This window comes from Onychomys torridus, chromosome 7 (genome assembly GCF_903995425.1).
Source record: "Onychomys torridus chromosome 7, mOncTor1.1, whole genome shotgun sequence".
In the NCBI taxonomy this organism is placed as follows: Eukaryota; Metazoa; Chordata; class Mammalia; order Rodentia; family Cricetidae; genus Onychomys; species Onychomys torridus.
The window spans coordinates 56,809,008-56,833,345 of record NC_050449.1 but is presented as its reverse complement, the minus strand read 5'-3'; the positions used below and the strand labels follow the sequence as shown (position 1 = coordinate 56,833,345).

Sequence of the window (24,338 nt, the reverse complement as noted above, 5' to 3'; positions counted from 1 at the left end):
CCAGAAGTAGAAATGTTTCACCACTGTTCTTTAATCACAAAATTGGAGAGAGTGGACAGCCTAGATCTGCATAAGAGGGGAAAAAAATGCAACATCTGAGTCAAAGTGTGCTGAATCACACCCCCACCACCAATTGGAGGAAGGGATTTTCTGGCTTTGGGCCAACACAAGTATAAGTTTTTATCAGTAATTTAAATAGATTTTTGTATTAGACCTGAAAATGTTGGCTTTTTAATTGAAAACTTATCAATTATTTAAATCACTAGCAGCCCGGGGCTGTTAATTTTATGAGTGCTGTAATAATGGCATACCATGGTTTTTGATACATGTGAGGCGGGCGGGGGCCATCGAGTGCCAGTGAGGGCATGTCCTGGCAGCAGGTTGTGCGCTGTTAAATAATAGCCAGCAGACAAGCTGAAGGCTGCCGTCTCACATCAGGACCATTTCGGATAAGTTATTTAGAAGTTGTATTCTTTTCTCCATTCGATATATTTTTAAGAGATAATGAGAAGAAAACAAAGCTATAATAAATTGTCTTTTAAGAAAATGTAAAGTAATTTGGTCTCCAAGGAGATATTTAATGTATTGAGAGACTTCAGCAGCCAAGTGTTATTACAGCAGCGTGGTGATAGCTCTCTGCATTTTGTTATGAGTTTGTGTTAATCAACAATCTGTTTTTATAGCATAGTTTCTTGTAAGTTATACTGCTAGAATATTCCACTTCTGGGATCACGGCTTCTCCTCTGACACTATTGTATCTTTTTAATTCCTCCATAAAGTATTTTTTTAATTAGAATTTGAAATGCTTTATTAGAAAAACACACAACCTACATATTCTGAAAACTAAATACCTGATCGTTGCGAATTATTTAAAGGACCCTGTTAAATATTCCCTCAATGTAGTTTAAATTTTGTTGTTCTTATTTCCCCCCCTCATCTTTAGAAAGATTAAAAACGGGCGCTGCTGTTCTCCGTTTGTGGTGTTGTGTGGCAGTGCTGTGGAGCTGTTGGTCGAAGGGCTTGCTGTAAAGCAGACCTCTTCTTTTGGTGGCCTTTCCCTGAGGCCCGCAGCATGCAGGGGCAGCTGTGAAGGGATTCCTGTTGGTTTCTCCTGGGTCCTGTGTCTAGCAAAGGACTTTTTCTCCCTAGGTTCTCTTGCTCCTCCTGAGCTTGTGAGCATGGAGCAGAGTATTGGCAAGAATAATTCTCCTCATTTTGCCCACTCTCTCTCTCATTTCCAGAAGGGTACAGGATGAGTTTTACTATACTGCCTCTCATTATAGCAGAGACCTTGTGTTTCTGTGCAGTGTAAGTATTCCCTTTGGTATACTTGACCATTGTGTACCTTGTTAGACAGTGGCTAACGTCAAGGAGAAGCACTCTTTGACCTTTGGAGCACCCTGTAAATTGGGCTGTAATTATCTTTACCCTAGTCTGCATAACGTGGTGATTGCCTCTAAAATCGTGGTTAACTTGAGTAGAGCTGGAGGGCACCTCAGAGGGTTCCTGTGTGCCTTCGTTTCACAGATGAACACTGGAGCCGTTGACATCAGCTTCAGAAATGTGTTGGGGTTACAGGTCTGGACCAAGGAGGCCTGGACAGAGACTCCAGTGGACCCTCACCTGTTTCAAGTGTCGTTTTTGACCTGGTAGCTAGTTTTACTGAGAAAGTTTTATGCATACTACTTTTTTTCCTTGATTATTAAAAATAATGTTTTTTTACTACAGTGATTATGTATCTGAGTTCAAACAAAATGAAAAAAAAAAAAAAGAACAACAACAACTATGGCTTCAGAAGTTTAAAAAAGTCTTGGCCAAGTTTTCCCACAAAATATGCTGCCCATTTAGGAGTTGAACGTTTAACAAGCCCAGGGCCTTTGCTGGCAGAGGGTTGTCTTTAGAGAGCATTGTCCACATGATGTCTTCAAGTATATTATTGAATAGGATCTTACTTTGCAGGGGACAGTAAGTAGTTAGTTCCTATCTCCGTGCCATTAGTGTATACAATTGATCATGCAGAACATCCCTGAGACAGCGTGGAGAGAGATGAAGAGAAGGGAAAACAGAACTGGAATGGTTGGAGTAAGAATGGCCTCCAGCCAGGCGTCTAATTCCAGTGCTCTGTCGGTAAAGACAGGCCAGCCTGGTCTACGTAGCGGAGTTCCAGGACAGCCAAGACTGTTACATAAAGAAACCTTGTCTCAAAAAAACAAAACAAAACAAGAGGGAGAGGGGGGGGGGGAGGGGGAGGGGTTGAATGTTTGGTCACCAGGGTAGAACTCTTCTATAGGACTAGGAGGTGTGGCCTTGTTGGAGGAAGTGTGTCACTGGGGTTGTGCTTTGAGGTGTTCTAAAAGCTCATGCCAGGCCCAGGCTTCCTTCCTCCCCTTTTCCCTCTCCTAAATCTCCATGCAGATGAGTATGTAGCTCTCAGCTACTGCTCCAGTGCCATGCATGCCCCATGCTCCCAACACGATGATCATGGACCAGACCTCTGAAGCTGTAAGCTAGCCCCCAGTGCTTTCTCTTATGAGAGTTGCTTTGCTCAAGGCGTCTCTCCACAGCAATAGAACAGGGACTGAGACAGGGCTGAAAGAACTTACTTTAGACATTATTCTATTTTGTTTTCTCATCCTATTCAGTGATCTCTCTCTCTCTGTGTCTCTCTGTCTCTGTCTCTCTCTCTCACACACACACACACACACACACACACACACACACACACACACACACACACTCACAGAATTCTTTCCAGGAGGCATGCTGGAGGAATGGTGAGAGAGTAAGAAGAATTAAACTTATTTTCAGATCATTTTACTTTCTCTTTATGTGTTGCCAGGAACATTTGGGGTCTCTTGAAAAAGAGATGAAAATGTTGTAGCCTCTCGTGTTTGGCCGCTTTGTGAAATAGCTCGGCAGGCCTGGCATCACAAAGGGGTTCTTGGTGCAGCTTTCGAAACGAGGAGAAACACAGGCAGGCTTGGGCTCTGCAGCCCCAGGAATGGAACTTTCTGCTGTTTGAGCCACCAGTGTTTTGATATTGAAATGGCTTCCTTCTGCTTGAGCTCCGTGTCTGTGACGGGTGCGAGCAGCATGTTTATAAGGAGATGTCTCCTTTGGCCCACTGTCTTCACAGCTCGATAGTCTTATTATATTTAAGTGAATGATGTAAGTAGGCAGCTTAAACTTCTTCAGAGAGGACAGTAGAATTTCTACAAGTCAAGTGAAAAGTTAGTGTGGACACTGCCCCAAGCTAATTGCCGTGAGACTCAAAGCTTCACTGAGAACACTGAATGTGTTGGACCCATTGCTGTGCCAATTTAACATTCTGGTATCAGGGTACATTACCTTCAACTTAGCTAAGTCGAGTCTCACCTGCTGTTGGCTGCCCACACTTCTGTTAAGACCATCTGGAGCTCCCTAAAGTCCTTTACAACTTTGCTAGCCAAAACAAATGGTATTATTACTAAATATGGTCAACTTGCTGTCATGTTCACTTTCAAATTATTAATAATATATGTGTGTAGTGGCATTAGCCTGGAAGCAGAGCCCAGAGTTGGTCTCTGTTGACCTCTTCACTGGGACACTGAACCCTTGTGGTTTTCTTGTCTTTTCTTCTCAGTTCATGACTGGCACTTGCCAAGTCTGATGGTTCTCCATTTCCTTCTAGAAACACCTGCAGCAGGTGTTATGCGTAGGCACCATCCAGCAGTGGGTTCCTCAAGGGTATGGAGATCCTGAGCTTCTTTCTCTTTTAGCAGAAGGTTCACATCAGACAACATAGCCCATATCATTTCAGGAGCACCAAGAATTCCCTCAAGCCCACAGAGATCCCAAGTGCCATGAGAGAACCAAATAGTTGAGGCATGACCTCTGCCTTTAATGAGTTTCTGGAAGAAAACCCGATTCTTTCACCGAGCACCTCTCACTTTGAATATTATTGATGACACTATAGTGATTGAGGCCAAGGGAGGGGACGCTGACTCAACTTCCTGCCTCTGCCCCTGTAGTGGGCCGGGCACCTCCGCAAGCTTGTCTAGACTTCCTGTATTACCTATTGTTAGGAACATTGTTTTTCTGGTTCAGTTGCCTAAGAGTCATAGTCCCATGACTTCTTTTTTAAAGTACTTAGGTTTCCCATGTACCAACTTCTTTAGTTTTGATATTCCTAATGACTTTAAAGTGAGTGAGGCAGGTAATTTCTCCATTTTTTACAGTAGGAAACTGGGACACAAATGCCTGTGTGCCTTTCTTTAGGTCACAACTGGTAAACATGGCTGCAGCCAAAGCTCGCTTTTTCTGTGATTCACTCACTTACCCACATACCTAGTTTGCAAGAGCCAAGGTGTACTGGGTGGTACGGTAGAGGTGGCCACAGGGAGTGCGATGGGAGCCCTCTCTTCCTCCCAACACACACATACTTGCCTTCCATGGTCCTGTTGAGACAGCAGCAGAGAGAAACCCCAGGTCAGGACAATAAAAACTGACCCTCACCAGGCAGGATGACAAGTGATAAGCACTGAAACAGGGTGCCCTGTGAGCATAGAAGAGAACCTGATCCATCTTTGAGGAGGAGTAGACGGGTCCACAGGACTGGGAAGGGTGTTCTGGGCAGAGAAACAGTGAGTGTATTTAAGGGTTTGGAGGCAGAGACTGCCTGGGAATTCAGGAGAAGCTGCCTGTGATTCAGCTTGTGTGGGTAACAGAGGAAGGAGGGTGTGTGATGGGCTATGGAGAATGGCGGGCTGGAGCATGGCGGGCGTTAGCTTCAAAGTATATGGGAGTGATGTAGCCCAGCTTATTTCTCTGGAGTGTGGCTTGCAGGACAAGAGTTCTAAAACACGGTGGGATATGGGCTATTTCAGGTCAAAGACCATGGTGGCTGCAGGCCTGTGAGGGGTCAGTAGGTTAGGAAAGTGAATAAATCCATGTGGCCAGTATGGGAAGAGAGGTGGCCAGGATCAAGTCAAGACATCTGTTTGGGTGCCTGCACTTAATGGCTTGGGGTCTGAGGGAGGGTAGAGAGGCAGGGAACTTAGTTTTGGATTTTAGCATTGGAGGAGGCTCTTGTCAGCCAACTGGATATGCTCCAAATCTTTGGAGAGACAGGCTGCAGATAAAGATTTGTGACTCGGCAGGTCCTAATTAGTCTCCATGACTCCTCTGGTGATGGAGACCTGGAAAGTGGTAGAAGGAGAAGATACAGTGAGAAGGGAGGACTGCTCAGGAGCTACAGGGACCTCACCCACACCAAGGGGGACACGCCCAGGAGCTAGAATGGGGGTACCCGGAGACGGGGGCCAGGGCCGCTGGGGAGGGCCATGGCTGAGCAGAGGTCCCTAAGGGCAGCCGGTGCAGAGGGAACATGGGAGCAGTGAGTGAAGAAGCCAGAGCTCTGCTAACTCAGCAGTCTGCTCAGTACAGTAACTCTGTGTTCAGTTTGGTGTTGGAGGAAGGGGACCCACTTACTTTTTAATTCCTAAATAGTAAGTATGTGTTTCATGTTAAAATGAAACGTTTTCCCCTGTTCACTAATAACCTATGTTCATTGGTAAGTCATTTGTCTCATCTGTTGAACAGAGATGAGTGGGGTAGGGGTGCGGGAAATTAGATAAAATATATAAGATATGCAGTGCTGAGCCTGACATGTACAGGCATTTTGGGGGAGTGAGGGTTGTCGCCCTGCTAATAGAGAATCTAAGCCTTGTAATATTAAACTGTTGTTTTGAACTCAGTATTTTTTTAATGTGGTATATTTCCATGAAAAAATCTAATTATTGATTGAATTTATAACTAGAATTGGGTTCATAACAAATAGGAACACTATTTGGTAAACTTGCAAACAAACAAACCCAAAGATTGTACTTGTTACCCCTTGTTGGAGATTAATTTTATTATAGGATAACTACACGAAACTCGGCCACATCCTTATTAAAACTGTTTAAGGGTTTTAAAGACCATCTCAGAGAGACTCTGAAACCAATCCAAGCTGGTACTGGAGATTCCATTAGCTATCGTAAAACTGATTAATCTTTTACCCCCTTAGCATATTGATTATTGCTGCAATTACTGCCTGTAATGGATTATACGAAGGACAGCTGAAGCAAATAGACTTTGTAACTGCTGCCGCTGGGTTTGGTTTGGCGCCTGCCCTGTACTTTCTGTACATAATCTTTACGTTTTAAAGGCTGGGATGCTTCTAAGGTAGAAAGTGTTCAGGCTAAGTGCTGCTTCAGTGTTGGGAGACAGACTCTCTGGGTTTGAGCTTACAAAGTCCCTTCACTAGTGCAATTGCTGCAGTTTAATTTCAGAATCCACAGTCACCCTGGGTGATGAGGCGAACAGAGAAGGTTAGGTGACTTCCAGAAGGCTGTGCACAGTAAGTAGTGACTGGTAGAATTAGGGTCCAGTCCCATTTCAATCGATGCGTCCTTATCAAACACCTACCACGCGTAGAGCATGTGTTGAAGTGATAAAAGCCGAGACATGATACATGTGGCTTTTCTGTTCCACTCATGTTAGCTGTCTTGGTGTCTGAGGTACAGGCCTTCACTGTTACAACTTCTTGTTTTTCTTTTGTTTCGGTCAAGCCAGAGTCTTGTCTTTGCCATTAGTGATGATTTTAAGACTGTTTAGAGCCAAAGGGGAGAGAACAAAGGAAGACAATTCTGCAGAGATGCAGGGGCTCAGCCCTAATTCCAGCTGGCGGTGCAGTGGTTAATTGTGGTCTTTGCTCTTTTCTTCTCTGAGGCTTACTGGACCCCATCTTACAGCCCAGCAGTGTGAGACACAGCAGGGCATGGCAGCTTTGCTTCATTGGTGCCATGTGTCAGGAGACAGCCAATAGTGAGGCTCCCAGGAATGAGCCCTCCAACTCATTTTTTTTGGGGGGAGGGGGCTTTTCAAGACAGGGTTTCTCTGTGTAGCTTTGCGCCTGTCCTGGAACTCGCTTTCTAGACCAGGCTGGCCTCGAACTCACAGAGATCTGTCTGGCTCTGCCTCCCGAGTGCTGGGATTAAAGGCGTGTGCCACCACCGCCCGGCGAGCCCTCCAACTCTTGAGTGCCTTGTTCACTTACCTGGGCAGCAGCAGGACTGGAGCCTGGTGGCCTAGTGGCCTGATGGGAGTGCGCTGTGCCAATGTACTACACATGGCCCAGGGTTTCTCCTTGCCTGTAGAGTGTGGGATATGCGCAGCCAGAGCTCAGGCTGGGGCCTTGTGGCCTCTCAGCAGCCCTGCTACTCAGAAATCACTGTGCACAATGTGCTCACACCATGGGTTTGGTTACTACCCAATTCTGTGTGTGTGTCCAGCTCTATCCTACTATATCAGCAGGAGAGAAGACACTGGGATTGGGGAGAGCTGGAGAAAAGTAAAAGCAAATCCTAATTCATTGTTTGAGAAAGTCTTAATCAGCACAGTGTGTATCATTGCAGTGGGATTCTGTTAATCATGGTACAGAGAGCTGGGTATAGATTGCTTACATTTTTCACATTGGTTACAAACATATATGTAGTTTTCCAGTTGATTTGGCACAGTGCTAAGATGAAAGGGAAACGTTTTTTTATTTATTTTGTGAGGTAAATAAATAAAGCTGGAAAACAGGTCAATTTCATGCATGCAGGGTTTTATAGTAGGGAAAAAGGCATTGCACCTGTTTTGACCCTTCACACTAAGGTTATTTGTTTTCAAACTTGACCCCAAGCACCAGTTTCAGACAATTCTGTAATTAGTTTGTTAGATAAAGCATAAGGATATTTTTTTTCCTGATTTCTAGGACCATGGTGAAGTAGAAACCTACTGTACATAGGAGTTAATTAAAGAAAAGCATTAACTATAGGCACCACCATGGCCCTGTCTTGTACTAGTATAAAAAGGCAAGAATTTTTTTGACAGCCACTGATTGGAAAGTTGCTTGCAGCCTTCCAGAAGCACGGTACATGCTGTGGATCAATAGCCGGCAAATTTCCCATTAAAAAGAATACCTGAGCAATGTTCCAAATAGCCACTGGCATCTTAATTTTCCACGGAAACCTCAAATACTTGTGTGCCAAGGACAAGTCATTTTCGGACAATTTTTCCAGACTACTTGTTAACAGTTATTGCTGTCCCAAAAGGTTGACAGCCGACATGATTGATATTTCACTTACCTGTCGTCACTGTGTGAGTAATGGTGTGCGCGCTATATTTCTGGCTTTTCAGGAACAGCCTCATGTTGCCTTCGTATATTCCAGAGTGATTTGCACGTATTTATGTTGTGCATGTTTAAGTTTTTAGGTCCATAGAAAGAGAGAATTGCCTTCCTTTACAGTTTGGAAGCCATTGCCGGTAGGCCACGCTCACCTCGGTCATTAGCAAACAGTCCTTCCTGGCCATCACCTTCACCATCCTTGTTTGCACTGCAGAAAGCCTTGAATTTCTTGGCTTCTGATCCTAACAGTGATGGAGAATTTTGAGGCCTCTGCATATTTCTAAGGAAAAAGATTGATTCTAAAATAACTTTGATCTATATAAAGCCAATAGAAAGACACATTTTTAAAATTTATTTATTTTATTTTATGTGCATTGATGTTTCGTCAGGTCTCCTGGAATTGACAGTTATGAACTATCATGTGGGTGCTGGGAATTGAACCCGAGTCTTCTGGAAGAGCAGCCAGTGCTCTTAATGACAAAGTCATTTCTTCAGCCCCAAGATACAAGGTGTTTTTTTTAAAAATTATTTTTATTTTTATTAATTTTTTTAGCACATTAGTGAACATGATAATCAATTTTTGGGAATTTCCTGAAAATGTGGTAGTTAAGTGATGTATGTATGTTTAAATATAAAAGCAGCTAAGACGAGAGAGTTCTGCTTTTGATAGGCCCTTAAAACACAAAGTCAGACTGGAGAGATACTCAGCAGTTAAGAGCACCCCTGCTCTTCCAGGGAACTGGGGTTTGATTCCCAGCACCACACCGTGGCTCACAATCCTCTATGATTCCAGGCCTTTTTCTGTTCTCTGCAGGCACCAGACATGCTAGTAGTACACAGACATATATGCGGGCAAAACACTTAGACACATAAAATTTTTAAAATCTCTTTTGGGCTAGTCAGTGGTTTTCCTTGTAGGTATTTTTTTTTTTTTTCACAAACATCATTTTCTTGTTTGTTCAGCTTAAAAGGAACATAAGAAAGTACAGAAGGCATCTTCACGTGTAGGTGAACAAGTGGTCCAGGCAATGTTCCAGGAAAAACAGAGGGGACCTCGGGCCAGCCTTCTTAGAGCTTTGGAATTATTTTATGAATGGCAGTGAGCTATTGTTTTACTCAGGATCTTAGTTTTTGTGTGCCTAGAATTTTACAATGAGTTTCGATCCATCTTAAACTGTGCCTAAGGCTAAATTATACATCAGAAGTAGATTTTCTAGAAGGGGACTATCTTTTTACATGGGGTTCTGTTGTCCTTGGTCCCACAGTCTCTGCAGCCTCTGTCTTCATTATCTGTGTGGTTTTATACACAAATGTGCAGGTTTGATTAACTGACATGTGGATTCAAGCCAAATATTGAGCCTATTCATTTTGCTTTACAAAATTCAGAAGAAAAGGACAAGAGGCAATTTGAATAATTTCTATCAAAATGCTTTTTGTGTCATTTAAAATATATATCATTCTAAAGTATGATAAATACTAACATAGGGGCTTTGTTAATAGTATTAGTCTAGAGATAAATGGTGGTATGGATGATAACCCCATACTGGACCTCCAAATCCTGACTATATTCACTGTAGTAATTTTGTTGTGCAAATATAGGGAACGTGTACTCAAGGCTGATGTGTGCATACCAGCCATTTACAAAAATGCAATGAATTCAACAGCCCACAAGTGTCTGTCCCAGTGTCCGTTACATTACTGAGTAATTTCTTTCTATTATCTCTTTGCAGTATTATTCCACAGTAATGGAACAGCAAGTAAATGGCCAGCTAATAGAGCCACTGCAGATATTTCCAAGAGGTAATGTTGAACAAATTCTAATCAACGATGATTATTTCAGCAAACTGTTTCATCAACAGTTATGTTTTCCAAAGGTTTAAATGCACATAACATGATGTTTAGCTCTTAATTTGAAAAAAAAAAAAAGAAGTATTCATTATCATGGAGGATTGCAAGCTATATTATAGTTATAGCAGATAAAATATCTAATCTGCTAGAGTAAATTAAACTAACTAGATTGTTTTTTGTTTTTGAAGTACATACTCACATTCGCTTAAAGAACTCTTTGGGAGTCCCCATGATTCTAAACCAAGGCAAATGGATGGCTTTAATTCTGGATTTACATTTCGTGGCTCATGGTGATGGTCAAAGCTGCCATTGAGATGGGAGCTAGGGTGGAAGCCTGAAAAGTGGGGATTCTAGGGCAGAGCTTCGGGCAGTGCTTGATATTTGTCCTGGGGTAGGGAGATGTTTTCTAATTAATGGGCATCTTCTTCAATGGCAGTTGATTAAGTCTCCAAATACCTGAGTAGACGAGGGTGAGTCTCAGTGGGAATCTCTCTTAGGTTGGGTCGTACCAGCCTTGTGTCAGCTATGGTTGCTTGATTGTGCAAAGACCTCTAAAAATTTGAATAATGATGAAAAGAGTGACTTAGTTATATAAACCAGTCCATTTTTAACCGTTATTTTTGTCCCACTTGAAATCCATGTTTTCTAACTAATGGAACAGACCAGGAAACCCTCCTAAGTAACTCTTCTAGAAATAGCTTAATTGAAATAATTAAAAGTTAAACTCACCTTCTTTAACTGTACAGATAATCATGGTATGAGTTTTCCAATTAAACATTCTAGACTTTCATTACCTGTAACTCAGAAGTTTGAATGGCTCAATTAACCAGTGGGCTCTGTTTGCAGAGATGGTCTCCAAAGGCAGCTGGCTTGGCCAGCCAGGAAGGAGATCCAGGTTCAAGTGCAATATTCCTCTTTGGGTGTTTGTGTGGGTAGTGGATCCAGGGGGCTTATTTCATGATTAGTAAGAATTTAATGAAGGGCTAAGTGAGGGGACAAAACTCCTTAAGCTCAGTGGTTATCCAAAAGAAAAGTATGATGAATTGGATCCTGTGGTGCTTGACTGAACAGGCGAACGGGGAGACTGCTGTTTCTGTGTAGTCTGTTTCCTGGATTTCTCAGTGACTGCAGAATTAGGGCAGATTTAAAAGTTATTTCCTCCAAAAGGAATAATGTTTTACAGGCTGACAATCTCGATCAGTTGCTTCTGAGCTCTGTTATGGCAAAGCCAGGTACAGATCCCAGAGAATCTAGTCACCATGCTGGAGGGATTTTCTTTTCAATAAACTGTTCCCTTCTGTCCATGGGAAACCTTTTAGTTTAATTCCCTCTCACCGTATGGGCAGCCTTGTGGTGTTACCGTTCCCATACAGAGCCCCCTTGGTGGCGGTCATTCTGAGACCTCTCTCTCCTTTCTGGTCTCCAGCAGTTTTACAGTTAGGGTTTACTGCTTCCGTTGTGTGGACTGTGGAGGTTCAGGGGGGGTGAAGTAACAGAGAGTCACACAGCTCCTTAGGGTTTGGTGGACTCTGAGTGAGAAGTTGGTTTAGATTACAGTTTGTTTCTGGGGAAAGGCATCTAACTTCAGGTGCCAGTGAGGTATGTGAGGAGAGTTTGGAGGGGAGAAGAGGGCGGTGTACAGACAAAATTATGAGATGCTGTTGTCGCCAGAAGCCCCTTGAGACTTAACGCATATTAAACGGAGTCTCACCAAGGCCACGCTGAGAATTCCAAAAAGTGACGTCATCCCCTTCCTGGGGTTCTTTGCTGTGCTGTAATTTGGGTCTTGGTTCTTTTTGTTGTCCCGTGTTTTGCTACTTGACTACCTCACTGCTAGTGAGTGGGCTGATGAAATGTATATTTGTTCGGGTTACATTTTGTCGACTTGATACAAACTAGAGATCCCTGGGAAGAGGGGACCTGAATGAAGAATTATCTCCATCAGACTAGAATGTCTGTGGGCATTTTTTTATTTTTATTTTTTGAGTTCTAATCGATGAAGGAGGTCCTAGACCACTGTCTGCAGTGCCAGCCCTGGGTGGGACTACTATGGGTTGTAGAAGAAACATCTATGCAGACATGTGAGTCTGGTAGCAAGTCAGTTCGCAGCCCTTATGACTTCTGCTTCCGTTCCTCCAGGCCTCTGCCTTGGCCTCTTCTCTGATGGACTATAACCTGTGTATGCTCAAAAGACCATTCCCTCCCCGGTTGCTTTTGGTCATGCTAGGACAATGCACACTTAGAATGTGGACATGGCAGGCGTTCCCTTGACCTTCCTGGTTGGTCAGAGGGTCTCAAGCCCTACAGGCTGTGCCTAGGCCCCATGTGAAGAAGAATCTTTGGACTGAGCCGGTTGGTGGGACAGGAGGTCATGATTTGACTCTAACCACACGTTCTCCTCATTCCAAGTGGCACTGGTGTCTTGAATAGTATTCCACTCCTGGTTCACAGCCAAGTCTTCCCTGTGGCTCAGAGCTGTGTTAAATATTAATAAGTATGAAAATTGGCTAGCGTTATAGTAACTGCCTTTTTAACTTCAGGATATATGAGGTTGCTAGGCTTTTGAGTGCAACATGGCTGTTTAGATTTCTAATCACAAAGGTTTGAAGAGGCAGTTGAGAAGCAAGCAGGCTTTCAGTTAGAGAAGATGGCTGGGGTCTCGCTTAGTCCTTGGCTCACCACCCTTTTTCCTGCAGAGGCAACAGTCTGAGGGAATACTAAAGGTCTTCCAAGAGCTGTTGTTTTGTTCAAAGAGTTATTTTGTGTTTTAAAGAGAGAGTTGGAGTCTTAGTGAATTAAATATCTTATGCACTTAGAGAAAAAAAAAACATTTATTCATGTTGAGATATATTTTGGGGATAATATTTTGGAATAACTTAATTCATTTTTAGAATTATATTTATTTATTTTATTTTATGTGTATTTGTGTACCTGAGTATGTGCCTGACCATGTGTGTATGGGAACTGGAGAAGGTCAGAATAGGTGTTGGATGCCTTGGAACCTCTAGGATTAGAAATGGTTGTGAACCACCATGTGGGTGCTGGGAATCGAACCTGGGTCCTCCGGAAGAGCAGCCAGTGCTCTTAACCACTGAACCATCTCTCCAGTCCTAATAAAGTAATAAATTCAAATTTACTCAAATCCCCAGGAAAAACTAACCCACACCTTGTAATTAGCATGCATGTCTTCTTGAGCAGCTTGATTTCTATTGTCAGAAACAGAGAAAGAAAAAAAAAAATCAAATCCACCCTTTCCTAAGCAATCAGTCAGAATTGACAGCCTCTGACCAGCCTGTTGTAAGGCACTCTGGTATTTGAACAGATCCAGTCTATAACATGGCTAGAACGCTTTGTGTTTTAGACATGATGAAGAAGCAGCTGCAGGGTTAGAAGTGTCTCACTTGTCGCCCAGGGTGGTGCTGGGAAATTCCTGTCATTTTCCCTGGCCCTACATTGTCTTCAGAGCTAAATAGGAGCAGATATCAAGAAACCTCTTTAAGGTGTATGTCCGTGTTTTAGTGAATCTGATTGCTTGTGGCTACACAAAATCTGAACATGCCCAGACTTGCATAGTCCATCTTGGAGTCTATAGCAATCTTTTTGGCATTCAAGAACCCTTCCCCCCCCCCCCCTTCAGAGCAGCAAAAGCAGAGGCTGCTGTTTTGCACATCCTTTGACTGCACATCCTCGTGCAGTTCAGTGGGTGAGGGAGGACTGCAGAAGTCTGAGCCACGGGAGGAGTCCGTCATTTTAGTTCAGCTAACGTGATTTTGGCATGTTTTAAGCAGAAATTGGAATTCCTGTGAAGTGGTGTCAGAAAGCTCTCTGCATTTAGAAACGCTCACTCCTGCCAGTTAGGAACCCGGTTCATAATTCCCACCTTGGGTCTTGGGGGCCACTTTTCAATCATTTCTCTCTGCTAATTTTGGTGTCACCCTCATTTCTTTTTAAACGATTCATTTTGAGCAAATTTGTAAATGGCCCTGATGTGTTCTACAATTTAGTCAATTACTGTTTCAGCCTGCAAGCCTCCTGGGGAACGGAACATACATGGCCTGAAGGTACGAATTTCAATAATTGTTTCAGTAAAGTTAGATGGATTTGTAATGCTGTGTTCCACTTATTGAAATGTCAAATAAAACTGCACTTTCTCAAGCTCTGACAAGCAATCTTTTTTTCTCTGTTTTTGAGTGGTGGGGTGGAAGGGCGGCATCTGTGTTTGCTTACGCTGTGTATGTACTTGGATCCTGGGCCTTTGGGGCTGTATTTTCTCAGTCACTTGGAATTGTGTTGTTGGTCAGTTTCTCTGGGATGATCCTGGGGTCTGTTCTCGACAAAGATTCATTTGAGTGAGAACATGGACTTCATTTTGGTGATTAATTAAGCACATAAACATATTGCACACAGGGTGCCCTCCCTCTTCTCTCGACATATTTATGTTTGAAACACATATCTAGTTAATGCCTTTTCATTGTTCTGAGTGTTTTAAATTCTGGATCTCTGCTCAAGGCTTCACATATGAAAGAAAAGCTGGCTATTTTATTAGGCTCAAGTGTTTTATAATTAATTACTTGGCCCTCATTTTCTAGTGAATGAGAAGCAGTTGTCGAGCTGGAAGGGGGTGGCATCCTGAGGTTTGCTACTGAACCCCAGACACACGCTTAATGCACTTTCCTGGGCATTCCGCATTTCTGTTGTTCTAGACAGTGAGCTAGGGTTTTGCCCCTCTGTTTCTCTTTCTTACAGCACTATTTAAGTATTTGAATAATGCCAGGGATAGGGGATTATGTAATATATGGATTGTACAGTTCTGTAACCTATATACTGAATACACTCCAACTGTGGGTCTGTCTAGCAACAAGCTAATTAACCTTCATAGTGAGATGAGACTTTGTGTGGTGAATTATAGGTTAATTAGAACTGTGTCCTCAGAACACAAGGCTGATCAGACTTCTCTCTTTACCTATAGGTGAATACACGGGCTGGACCATCTCAACATACTAGCCCTGTGGTCTCAGACTCACTTCCAAGCAATAGGTGAGGACAAACACGGGAAGTGTACCCTGCTGCTAGCCTCTCTCCAGGGCTGGGGGAGGGGAGGGAAGGGGCTTGGTCAACACGTGTCTGTTCTGTCAGGTAAAAAGTGGAGGTGGCTGTAAAGGGAGTGGACTAGCCAGACAGCCCTCGATGCATATTGGCTGAAGAGAAAAAAGACAACGTAGAAAGCTGAAATTAGAGGTAGATGAGGTGGCCGGTGGCCAAAAGATAAAATGCCTGCCAGGCAAGCGTGAGGGCCTGAGTTTGGATTCTAGCCCCCATGTAAAATCCAGATGTGGCAGCACACATCTGAGTTTCCAGTTCTGGGGAGGTGTAGCCATAAAATATAAGACTGTGAGCCATTGAGAAAAATATCATATATGAACCTCTGGCTTCCACATGTGCACAAATATGTATACACAAACACACACCTTTACCACACACACCCATACACAATGAATGAATGAATGAATGAATGAGTGAATGAATGAATGACTCAAGATACAGAAGGTGGAATTGACATGTTACACCATTCATTTTGTTGTAGAGTAGTTCTGCCCTAGTCTCCAAATTGTATGAACTATTCTGTGCCTGTCTCAGGTCTTGGTGCAGTCAGAGGCTGTGTAATCCCAAGTCTTTCTTGCTTGTCCATCTTTTGACAGTGTTATTATCTGCTGGCCTCTTCACCAGACAGAGTCAGGGGAAGAGTCAAATGGTGACATCTAACTTGACCGAAGTGTGCCTCATTAGTGGCATCTTTGGCTGTCCAGGAGATTAAAGCTCCTGTAACAGGAAGATCATTTTTGTTAATTCATGCCAGCATCACCCCACACTGGAGCAGATCTTGAGCCTTTCAAAGCCTTCTTATGTGCCTGAACTTAACTGCCACACTATGGTCAAAAGGGCGACTTGGGACATTTTGTGTGTGTGTCCAGTTAGTCTGCTAGTAAACATCGCATTCCTCACCGTGGGGCGATGCTGGAAGGTGGTTGCTCTGGATTGCAGAGTCACAATGGTGGCTGAAAAGCTGACAGAACCCGAAAACCCTTCTTCCGTCCTGCACTGAAGGTCCCTGGCCTCTGGGCTTTAGTCAGTGTGTGCACAGCCTTTTATGGGCTGAGGTGCAGTCTGGGCTTCTGCTTTCCCCACATGCCTTCTGTCCTTTACCCACAGTCCTGGGTCTGCAGCTGTGGGTTCTGATTTGACTCTGGCTCACGGTTTTGGAGGCGGTAAGTCCAGCTGGCCTGGCACAGGCTGTGTGAGGGTCCCTTGTCGGCCACTCTCCTCATGGTGGGCACATCTGTAGGGGTGCTTACATCTTAATAATGGAAGCCACAGAGAGACCTCTGCTCCTGTGATCCTGCCCAGTCCTTTATTTTCTCTTAAAAATGTGAACATTTTCTTTTATATTCATGAGTGTGTGCTTGTATGAAACTGCAACCCATGTGTGCGCAGTGCCCACCGAGGCCAGAAGAGGTGGTTGGAACTCCTAGAACTGGAGTTACAGATGGTTGTGAGCCTCCACCTGGGCTCTGGGAACCAAGCTTGGGTTCTCTGCAAGAGCAGTAAGTACTCTTAGCCACTGAACCAGCTCTCTAACCCATATGTTTTTCTTTAACTTTTGAATTATGTAGCCCAGGAAGACCTCAAACATGTGGTAATCCCCTTGCCTCATCTCCCCCAGGTGCTAGGATTACTGGTGTGTCCCACCACACCATCTCCACAGTCCTATTTGGCCTAAGAGCCCCTCCACCAGGTTCTTCCTAAGCTGCTTCGATGGTTTTGACTCCGGTGTCAGTGTCTACCCACTCACCTTCCAGCGGAGGACACAGGGCTCTAACAGTTGGTGTCTTCTTGAACAGTTGGTTCCACCTTAGAGTGCAGTTAGCTAGTAGTCACCAGCACGTCACCTGCCTGGACATGTGGGGCAGATGTTTGCTTCTCCACAGAGGGCTTGGCCCTGCCAGACACTGCTTTGCATTCCTCTCTCCTTACTGCCTGGACACGTGAGTCAGGGTCCTGCAGAGTAGAGGCATATGGGTAGAGGACTCCTTGTTCACAGAGCTCCAGGAAGGTAGAACCTTTCAGTGGTACCACTGATTCCAGAAAAGATGGTGTGCACACAAATGGTACGTGAACCCTGGGGAAGGACAAGGTTTTCCCTGGTGTTTTAGATTATACTTTTGTTATGGCATAAAAAGCCAGATGGAATTGCAGAGATTTCAGATCAGAGAAGCAGTATACTTCCAGTTTTCTACATCATTGTAGCCACAGGTAAGGATTAGCTTGGGGTAAATAAAAACTGTCATGTCTCTTCGTGAAGTGTTGTGAGACTCTTGGATCGGACGAAGCTTCACCATCTGGTTATCTCCCAGTTTCATCCTGGCATCTTCACTTGGGGGTAGATCTGGCAGCCTCCTAGACAGTAAGCATAGGAAGGATTCCTGTCATGGGAAGAATGTTAATTGAAAAGGTCGTATGGGTGTTTTTAATATGGTACCCTACGTTGGCCGTGTCCTGTGCCCCAGGTTGATAACTGACCAGCAGGTATATATTGGGTGCCCCTCATTCGTTAGTTGCTGTCCTAGGAATATGACATGGCAATAGTGTTGTGAAGGAAGCGTATGCATGCAGAGAGAAACACTAGACAGGAGTATGTTTCCAGTTAAACTGAGTACTCAGAGCTGGCTCCTTGGGGAAAGTGAGGTTTCCATCCAGACCTAATGTACAAGGAGGACCAAGTTATATCACAATAAAGACATAGAGCTAGAGGGACGTGCCTGTGGTAAGGCCCTGAGGTGAAAGAGCTGGCATGTTTGAAAGTGGGCTGGTTGGCTGGAGCATGAGGAGAGGTGCCGGGAAGTTGGAGGAGAGCAACACAAGGGGTGGAAGGCAAGGCTGCAGACAGGAGTCAGGTCACATGGGGCCTAGATGGTCCAGCGGGCCTTCCCTGGCTTGGAGAGCCAGAGAGGGCTGTGAGGCAAGCCAGCCCGACGTTGGTAGATACTTGGCCTGTGGGAGCAGGAGAGAAGCGCCAGCCTACCCTGCTCTCCTTTGATGCTTGACCCCTGTGCTTTGCCAAATGGACACCCAGGCTCTTCCCAGCATCCTGGCTAGGCATGCACTTCTGGGTCAAGGCTGCCCTTCGTTTTCATTGAGGTCCATCTTAAGAAGCTCTTCCTTTCTGAGCTTGGATTCAGCACCCACTCGTAAAGATGGAGTTTTGTCCCCAGAACATGACTGTTCCCTCTTTCAGCTGAGCTCTTCATACAATCTTCTCTCCCGTACCACATCCTTCCAGTAGCCTGACCCTTCCTAGGAGCTCTGCACCTGCCCACTTGCAGCATCCCTGTGGCTGCACTGATGCTCCAGGGAAATCTCCACAGTCTGCTGTCTGTCTCTCTACCTTAGCTGGGACAGCCTTGCTAATTGTATTAGTCACCTCTTTACTATAATGGAATACCCGAGATAGTTCATTGTGTTGAGATAAAAAGTTTACTTAACTCACAGTTTGGGGCATTGAAAGCCCAATGGCCCAGGACAGGCCTTGGTGATGACCCCTTGTGACTGTCCCTCCTCATTCAGAGTGACTGATGCAGGGAACCGGAAAGAGTGAGACTGGGTTCTGCAATCCCTTTTGAGGACAGGGTTCTGCAATCCCTTTTGAGGACACACCTCCAACTTACATATTCATCTCCCACTAGAATCTTTTCAAAGTCCACACCCTCAGCATTGACACTCTAAGTGGACCATTCAAGAATAAACCAGCTCCAAACTGGAACCCTAAGGTACAGTTCTGAGGCACCATTTCCTACTTAAGGATGCAGTGAGGCCTCCATCGGTCTTGAGGGGTATTGTTTGCATAGAGGCACTCTATGCACTTCAGCCTTGCTGGTGAGCACGTGGTACTCACCCTGTCACTACTGAGCCTGCACATCTATCTGTTGCTACCTCACTCTTTTCTTCATCACCTTCTCTTTCAATCTGGCTAATCTTGACTATCTTTGAGAACCAAACCATCTTCTGATCGCTGTTCTTGATCACCATCTACCCACCAAGTGATAGCAGGCACCCTATGTGGATCCATGTCACCACCCACTTGCCAAGCTATAGCAGGTGCCCTGTCTGGACCCCACTCACCACCCACTTGCCAAACTATAGCAAGTGCCCTATCTGGACCCCAGTCACCACCCACCTGCCAAGCTATAGCAGGTGCCCTGTGTGGACCCCTGTGCCCCACCTACCTGCCAGGCTATAGCAGATGCCCTGTGTGAACCCCTGTCACCACCCACCTGCCAAGCTATAGCAGGCGTTCTGTGGACCCTGTGCCCCACCCCCACCCCTGCCTCTTTTGGCTATAGTAGTGAGCACATTGGAGCGCCATCATCTTGGTCTCCAGTAGCATCAGTATTCTAGGAGAGCAGTGACGGCAGTGTGCCCACTGCAAGCCCTGGTCTGAGGTGTGGCACCCGAGTGTTTGCTAGGATGAGTGAGTAGGTGGCTGTGTATACTTACGTCTAATTTCACATCTCCCTCCAACTGAGTTCTCCCAACTTGCTCTGTTTTTATGACATCATTTCTAGTCTTTTTAATTTCCCTTTGGTTTTTCTTTTTAGTTTCTGAGACAGCATCTTACACTATAGACTGGACAGCCTAGAACTCACCATGTAACCAACATTGACCTTGAAATCACAGCAGTCTTCCTATCTCAGTCTTCTAAGTGCTGGGATTATAGATAAGAGCAACCATGTCCAACTCTACCTCAATAAAAACTGTGTATGGGTACTGTGCCTGCAGGCATGCATGTGTACCAGGTGTATACGGTGCCTGTGGAGCCCAGAAAAGCTCATCAGATGCCCTGGAACTGGAGCTACAGGTGGTTCTGGGCCTCTTTGTGGATGTTGGGAATGGAACCCAGCTCCTAGGCATGAGCAGCCAGTGCTCTTAACCCCTGAGCCATCTCTCCAGCCCTCAGCCCTGTGCTTTCATTCTTTTAAACTTTGGATAGCTCAGCGTCTTTCCTCAGGTGGTACAACCAGCTTACAATTAGTGCAATTACATTTTAAAACATTTTCAAAGGGGTTTGGGTAACTCAAGTTCTTATAGACAGAATTAAAATGTTGAATAATCAGAGTCCAAAACAAATTTACTGGATGAAACTTTTTGTTTTTTCATGCTAAGACCTTGCACATGCTAAACATATACTTTACCCCTAAGTGCTACTCCTCCTACCCTTTTCAAACTAGATAAACACGTATAGATACAGGCATGTAATGGAATCAGTGTAAAGACTAAGTTGTCTTTTGGCATAGGTGAATGGTCATTTGTTAGACTAAGCTTGTCAACCTGCATGGTCTTCCTAGGTCATAGTTACTGAATTCAAGTCCCTCTGCCAAGGCCTTTCTAAATAGCGTGGCCTTCTCCTTCTATAAAATTAGGATGATTAAGCTCTCCGTTTGTCCACTGCTAGTGTAAGATTGATGGAGCTTTGTTAAGGAATCATATTTGTTGCTTGGATGAAGGGCATTTTATAAATGCCATGAACGTGCTATTATTTAAGTTTATGACATAATGGACTGTCTGTGGAGCCTTTGTTTGATTGTTTATGTCTTTACCATAACCAGAATGACCAGATTGAGAGTCATTTTTGGGAATACAAAGATTTAAATATTTCTCAGACAAGTGTGTGTAAGTGGAAGTGATAATCTGAATTTGGACAAGATTCCTGTAAGTTCTTGAGGGCTTACTCTGGAGAATCTACTGTAGCCCTGCAGCAGTGCCTGGCATTGCTCAGCACTCTGTAAGCAGAATTGCCATGACCATGTTGGTAATTGGACTGGATTTGAGGCAGCTGTTCATTTTTGGGGGTATATATTGTAGCTTTTGTTCCAGCCTACAAAATTCTTGACTATTTCCCTATCTGATTGCACTCTGGAGGACATTATTAGCCTAGAATCCTTAGGTGAAGGCGTATCTTAGACAGTTTTTAAAAAGCAGGAACTAGCTAGGCAGTGGTGGCGCACACCTTTAATCCCAGCACTCGGGAGACAGAGCCAGGCGGATCTCTGTGAGTTCGAGGTCAGCCTGGTCTATAGAACAAGATCCAGGATAGGCACCAAAACTACACAGAGAAACCCTGTCTCGAAACAAACAAACAAACAGACAGACAAACAAACAAAAGCAAGAGTTGAGGCCTAGTAGCAGAATTTTAAGGAATGGTGAGAGAGAATGATTATCAGCTGAAGGCCCAGCTTGAGGCCTGAGGTCATCTCCAGTTTCATGTTTTAATAGTGTCAGGTGAAATACCAATGTGGTTCAGGTTAGGTCCTGATCCTGTTTGCTTCCTGCTATATTTAGACCTTTATGTCTTTCCATGTTACCGCTACACCTGTCACAGAGTAATATTGACCACCACTTCTTGAACATTTAGCACCTAGCTGTTCAGGTGCAAGGAGGGAGTGGAGCATACCAGAATGATTTGAGGTCTCTGTTCTCAGGGAGCTTCCAGTCTCAGACAAGAGTGTAGAGGAAGATCCACACTGGTGAAAACCAGAAGTGGGAGTTTATCTGGCTGGGAACATAGTGTGGTCAGCTCTACATTTCAAAGAGAATAGTAGTGTTTGTTTTAAAGATTATTTGTTTGTTTGTGTGCAAGTGTTTTGCCCTCATGTGTGATATGTCTGTGCATGATGTTCACGCAGTGTCTGCAGAGGCCAGAAGAAGGTGTCATGTTTAACTAGAACTGAAGTTTCAGATGGTTGTGAACCACCATGTGGGTGCTGGGAACCAAACCTGGTTACTTTGAAAGAGCAGCCAGGGCTCTTAACCACTGAACTTTCTTTCCAGCCTGGGAGGTGCCATTTTATACCCCTTGTTCCTTAGTGGGGTGATTTGTAGAGGTTTAACCTGTTATAAAACTTGAGAACTTCATACAGCCATCCCTCTTTCTTAAGCACTTTGACTAAATTTATCTGCAGAAATGTTTACATGATGTATTATCTTCTGCTACGGAAAAGATGCCTGAGGATCAGCTAATAAAGAAGGAATGTTTATTGTGGTCCACAGTATAGACAGATTTTGTGCACAGGTAGGTCCCACTGATTTCTGCCTGATGCTAGGGCAGCATTCCATAGTGGGACCATGTGGTGAAAGAAACCGGGAAGCAGTTCCTGGTGAAGGAAGCAGAGAAAGGCAAAAGGAAGGAGGTGGGTATCCCACAGTCTCTGTGGAGAGCATGACCCCAACAAACTTAAACATGACACCAGGCCCCACTGTTCTACGTACTGAGGTCAGGGCCTGTGAGATGCACTCTGTCTTACTAGGTCTCAAATAGCCATATATGTTCAGAGGACATTTTAATAATCACTAAATAATCATGGAAGCTGCGTTTCCTAGGAAAGCAAAGGAAAGAGAAGGCAGCCTGTGGTGTACAAGACAGTGCTGTTTGGTAATGTTTCATTTGGCTGGTAACCTATAATGCAGATATGCCGCCTATTTTATAGAGAGAGGAATTGACATTCCAAGAGAGCTGCTGACAATGGCTTCTGTGTATCTGTTTCCAGGGAGCCGAGTGAGTAATAACTCTTATCTGTAGTAAGAGACTAGAGCGTAATCCGGCTGTAGTTTAGAGTCCTGTAATCTCTGCTGCCAGAGAATAGTCCCAGGGTGCACTTGTTCAGCATTCTGTGTATCAGGTGTGAAGCCCAGAAATCATTGTAGAGGAGCTACCGGCCCACTACATAGTCTGCTTCCTAGACTCATGGGATTCAGTCCTCCTTGATTCCTTTGGCATTCTTAAAACAACAGTGAAAACCGTATACAGGGAAGGGGAGCATAGTCTATGCTTCAAACAAAGGCATATTTTAGTCCAGATTTATTATTATTATCATTATCATTATTATTATTATGAATTGTTAGACAAGTTCTCATACAGCCCAGGCTGGCCTCACACTCCTTGTGTAGCTGAGGATGATCTTGAACTGCTGCTCCGCTTGCTTCTTGGGATTATAGGTATGTGCCAGCCCAGCTCACTCTGTTTACCTTTTTTTTTTTTTTTTGGTTTTTTCGAGACAGGGTTTTCCTGTGTAGCTTTGTGCTTTTCCTGGAACTCACTTGGTAGCCCAGGCTGGCCTCGAACTCACAGAGATCTGCCTGCCTCTGCCTCCCAAGTGCTGGGATTAAAGGAATGTGCCACCACCGCCCGGCTTGTTTACCTCTTTTTAAGGATCAGTGCAGGGCCTGGTGCATGCGGGCGAGTGGTCTACTGCCTGAGCCGCATTCTCAGCCCCGTCTAGAATTTGCAGTGGTGTTGAGAGTTGTCCGTGACCTTGCCACTGACAGTATCTTTTCTTTGCAGCTTGAAGAAGTCCTCGGCTGAATTGAAAAAGATACTGGCCAATGGCCAGGTAAGTATTGTTGCAGACTAAACATCAGAATAGTACTCTGTTACTGTCCAGAGTGTAGCCATAGTCGAGTATTAAGTGATGAAGAGTGTGCATTTCTTCTTATCATAAATGAATGCCACAGCCTAATTTGATTGGCAGAACAATCTGCAGCATGGTTTTCAACCTGAGCTAATGGGTTTCACTCCCAGCAGATTGAGGCACTGTAAACACACCCCACTGCCACCTCAGTTTAAAAAAGTTAATCAGTTCTGAACAAGTCATCAACCCGCGGGTTGTTGACAGGGCCCTGTGTTCTGAAGTGACTGTTTCTTTCATTATCTTTGGGGACAAAGGGGGAAGACTGTTACTTTCCAGCCTTATCTCCTCTTTTGTCCAGAGACCAGCACTGGCTTTTGTGGGGACTGAAGCCAGGCTAGGCAGACTGTGGCACACGAGTCCCTAGGCTTCAGGGAACCTTGCTTTGCCTTGTCGATGGGCCATCTGAAACTGAATGACCTACCCCGGCCAGAAAGGACAAACAGGCCTGCAGGCCACTTATTTTTCACTAATTTTGATTCAAGTAAATGGACACTTCTGAAAACGTATAGTGCTTTTAAACATTCACTGGTAAATGAAGCTACCTACAGGGGCTGCAATTCCTCAGTAGCAACATAAATGCCTTTTAATGTGTGTTACTGCGCAGACCCTTTGATAGCCTTGCAGGCAGCGCCTGTCCATTGCGATCAAGCCTGCCTATTAGGCTCTATTGACTGAGACATCTGTGTCACTGCAAATAAAAGACTCTTATTGATTTTCTTAACTGCTCTTCACTTCCGTCCACGTTTCGAAGGCTGAGGTCTTAATTATCCCCGATGCTT

General features: G+C 44.4%; 1 protein-coding gene across 4 annotated transcripts in view; it reads left to right on the top strand.

The window, feature by feature from the left end:
- Positions 1 to 24,338, top strand: part of Map2k5 (mitogen-activated protein kinase kinase 5) — a 234,619-nt gene that overhangs the window by 26,239 nt on the left and 184,042 nt on the right. For all 4 annotated transcript variants that reach the window (XR_004945416.1, XM_036192310.1, XM_036192309.1 and 1 more), the window contains 4 exons: positions 9,922 to 9,991; positions 14,060 to 14,100; positions 15,009 to 15,076; positions 23,433 to 23,481. Coding sequence is in view for 3 of the 4 variants with exons in the window: in XM_036192309.1 (XP_036048202.1) it covers positions 9,922 to 9,991; positions 14,060 to 14,100; positions 15,009 to 15,076; positions 23,433 to 23,481 (228 nt within the window). In the remaining variant the exon portion in view is untranslated. The remainder of the gene's footprint in view (positions 1 to 9,921; positions 9,992 to 14,059; positions 14,101 to 15,008; positions 15,077 to 23,432; positions 23,482 to 24,338) is intronic.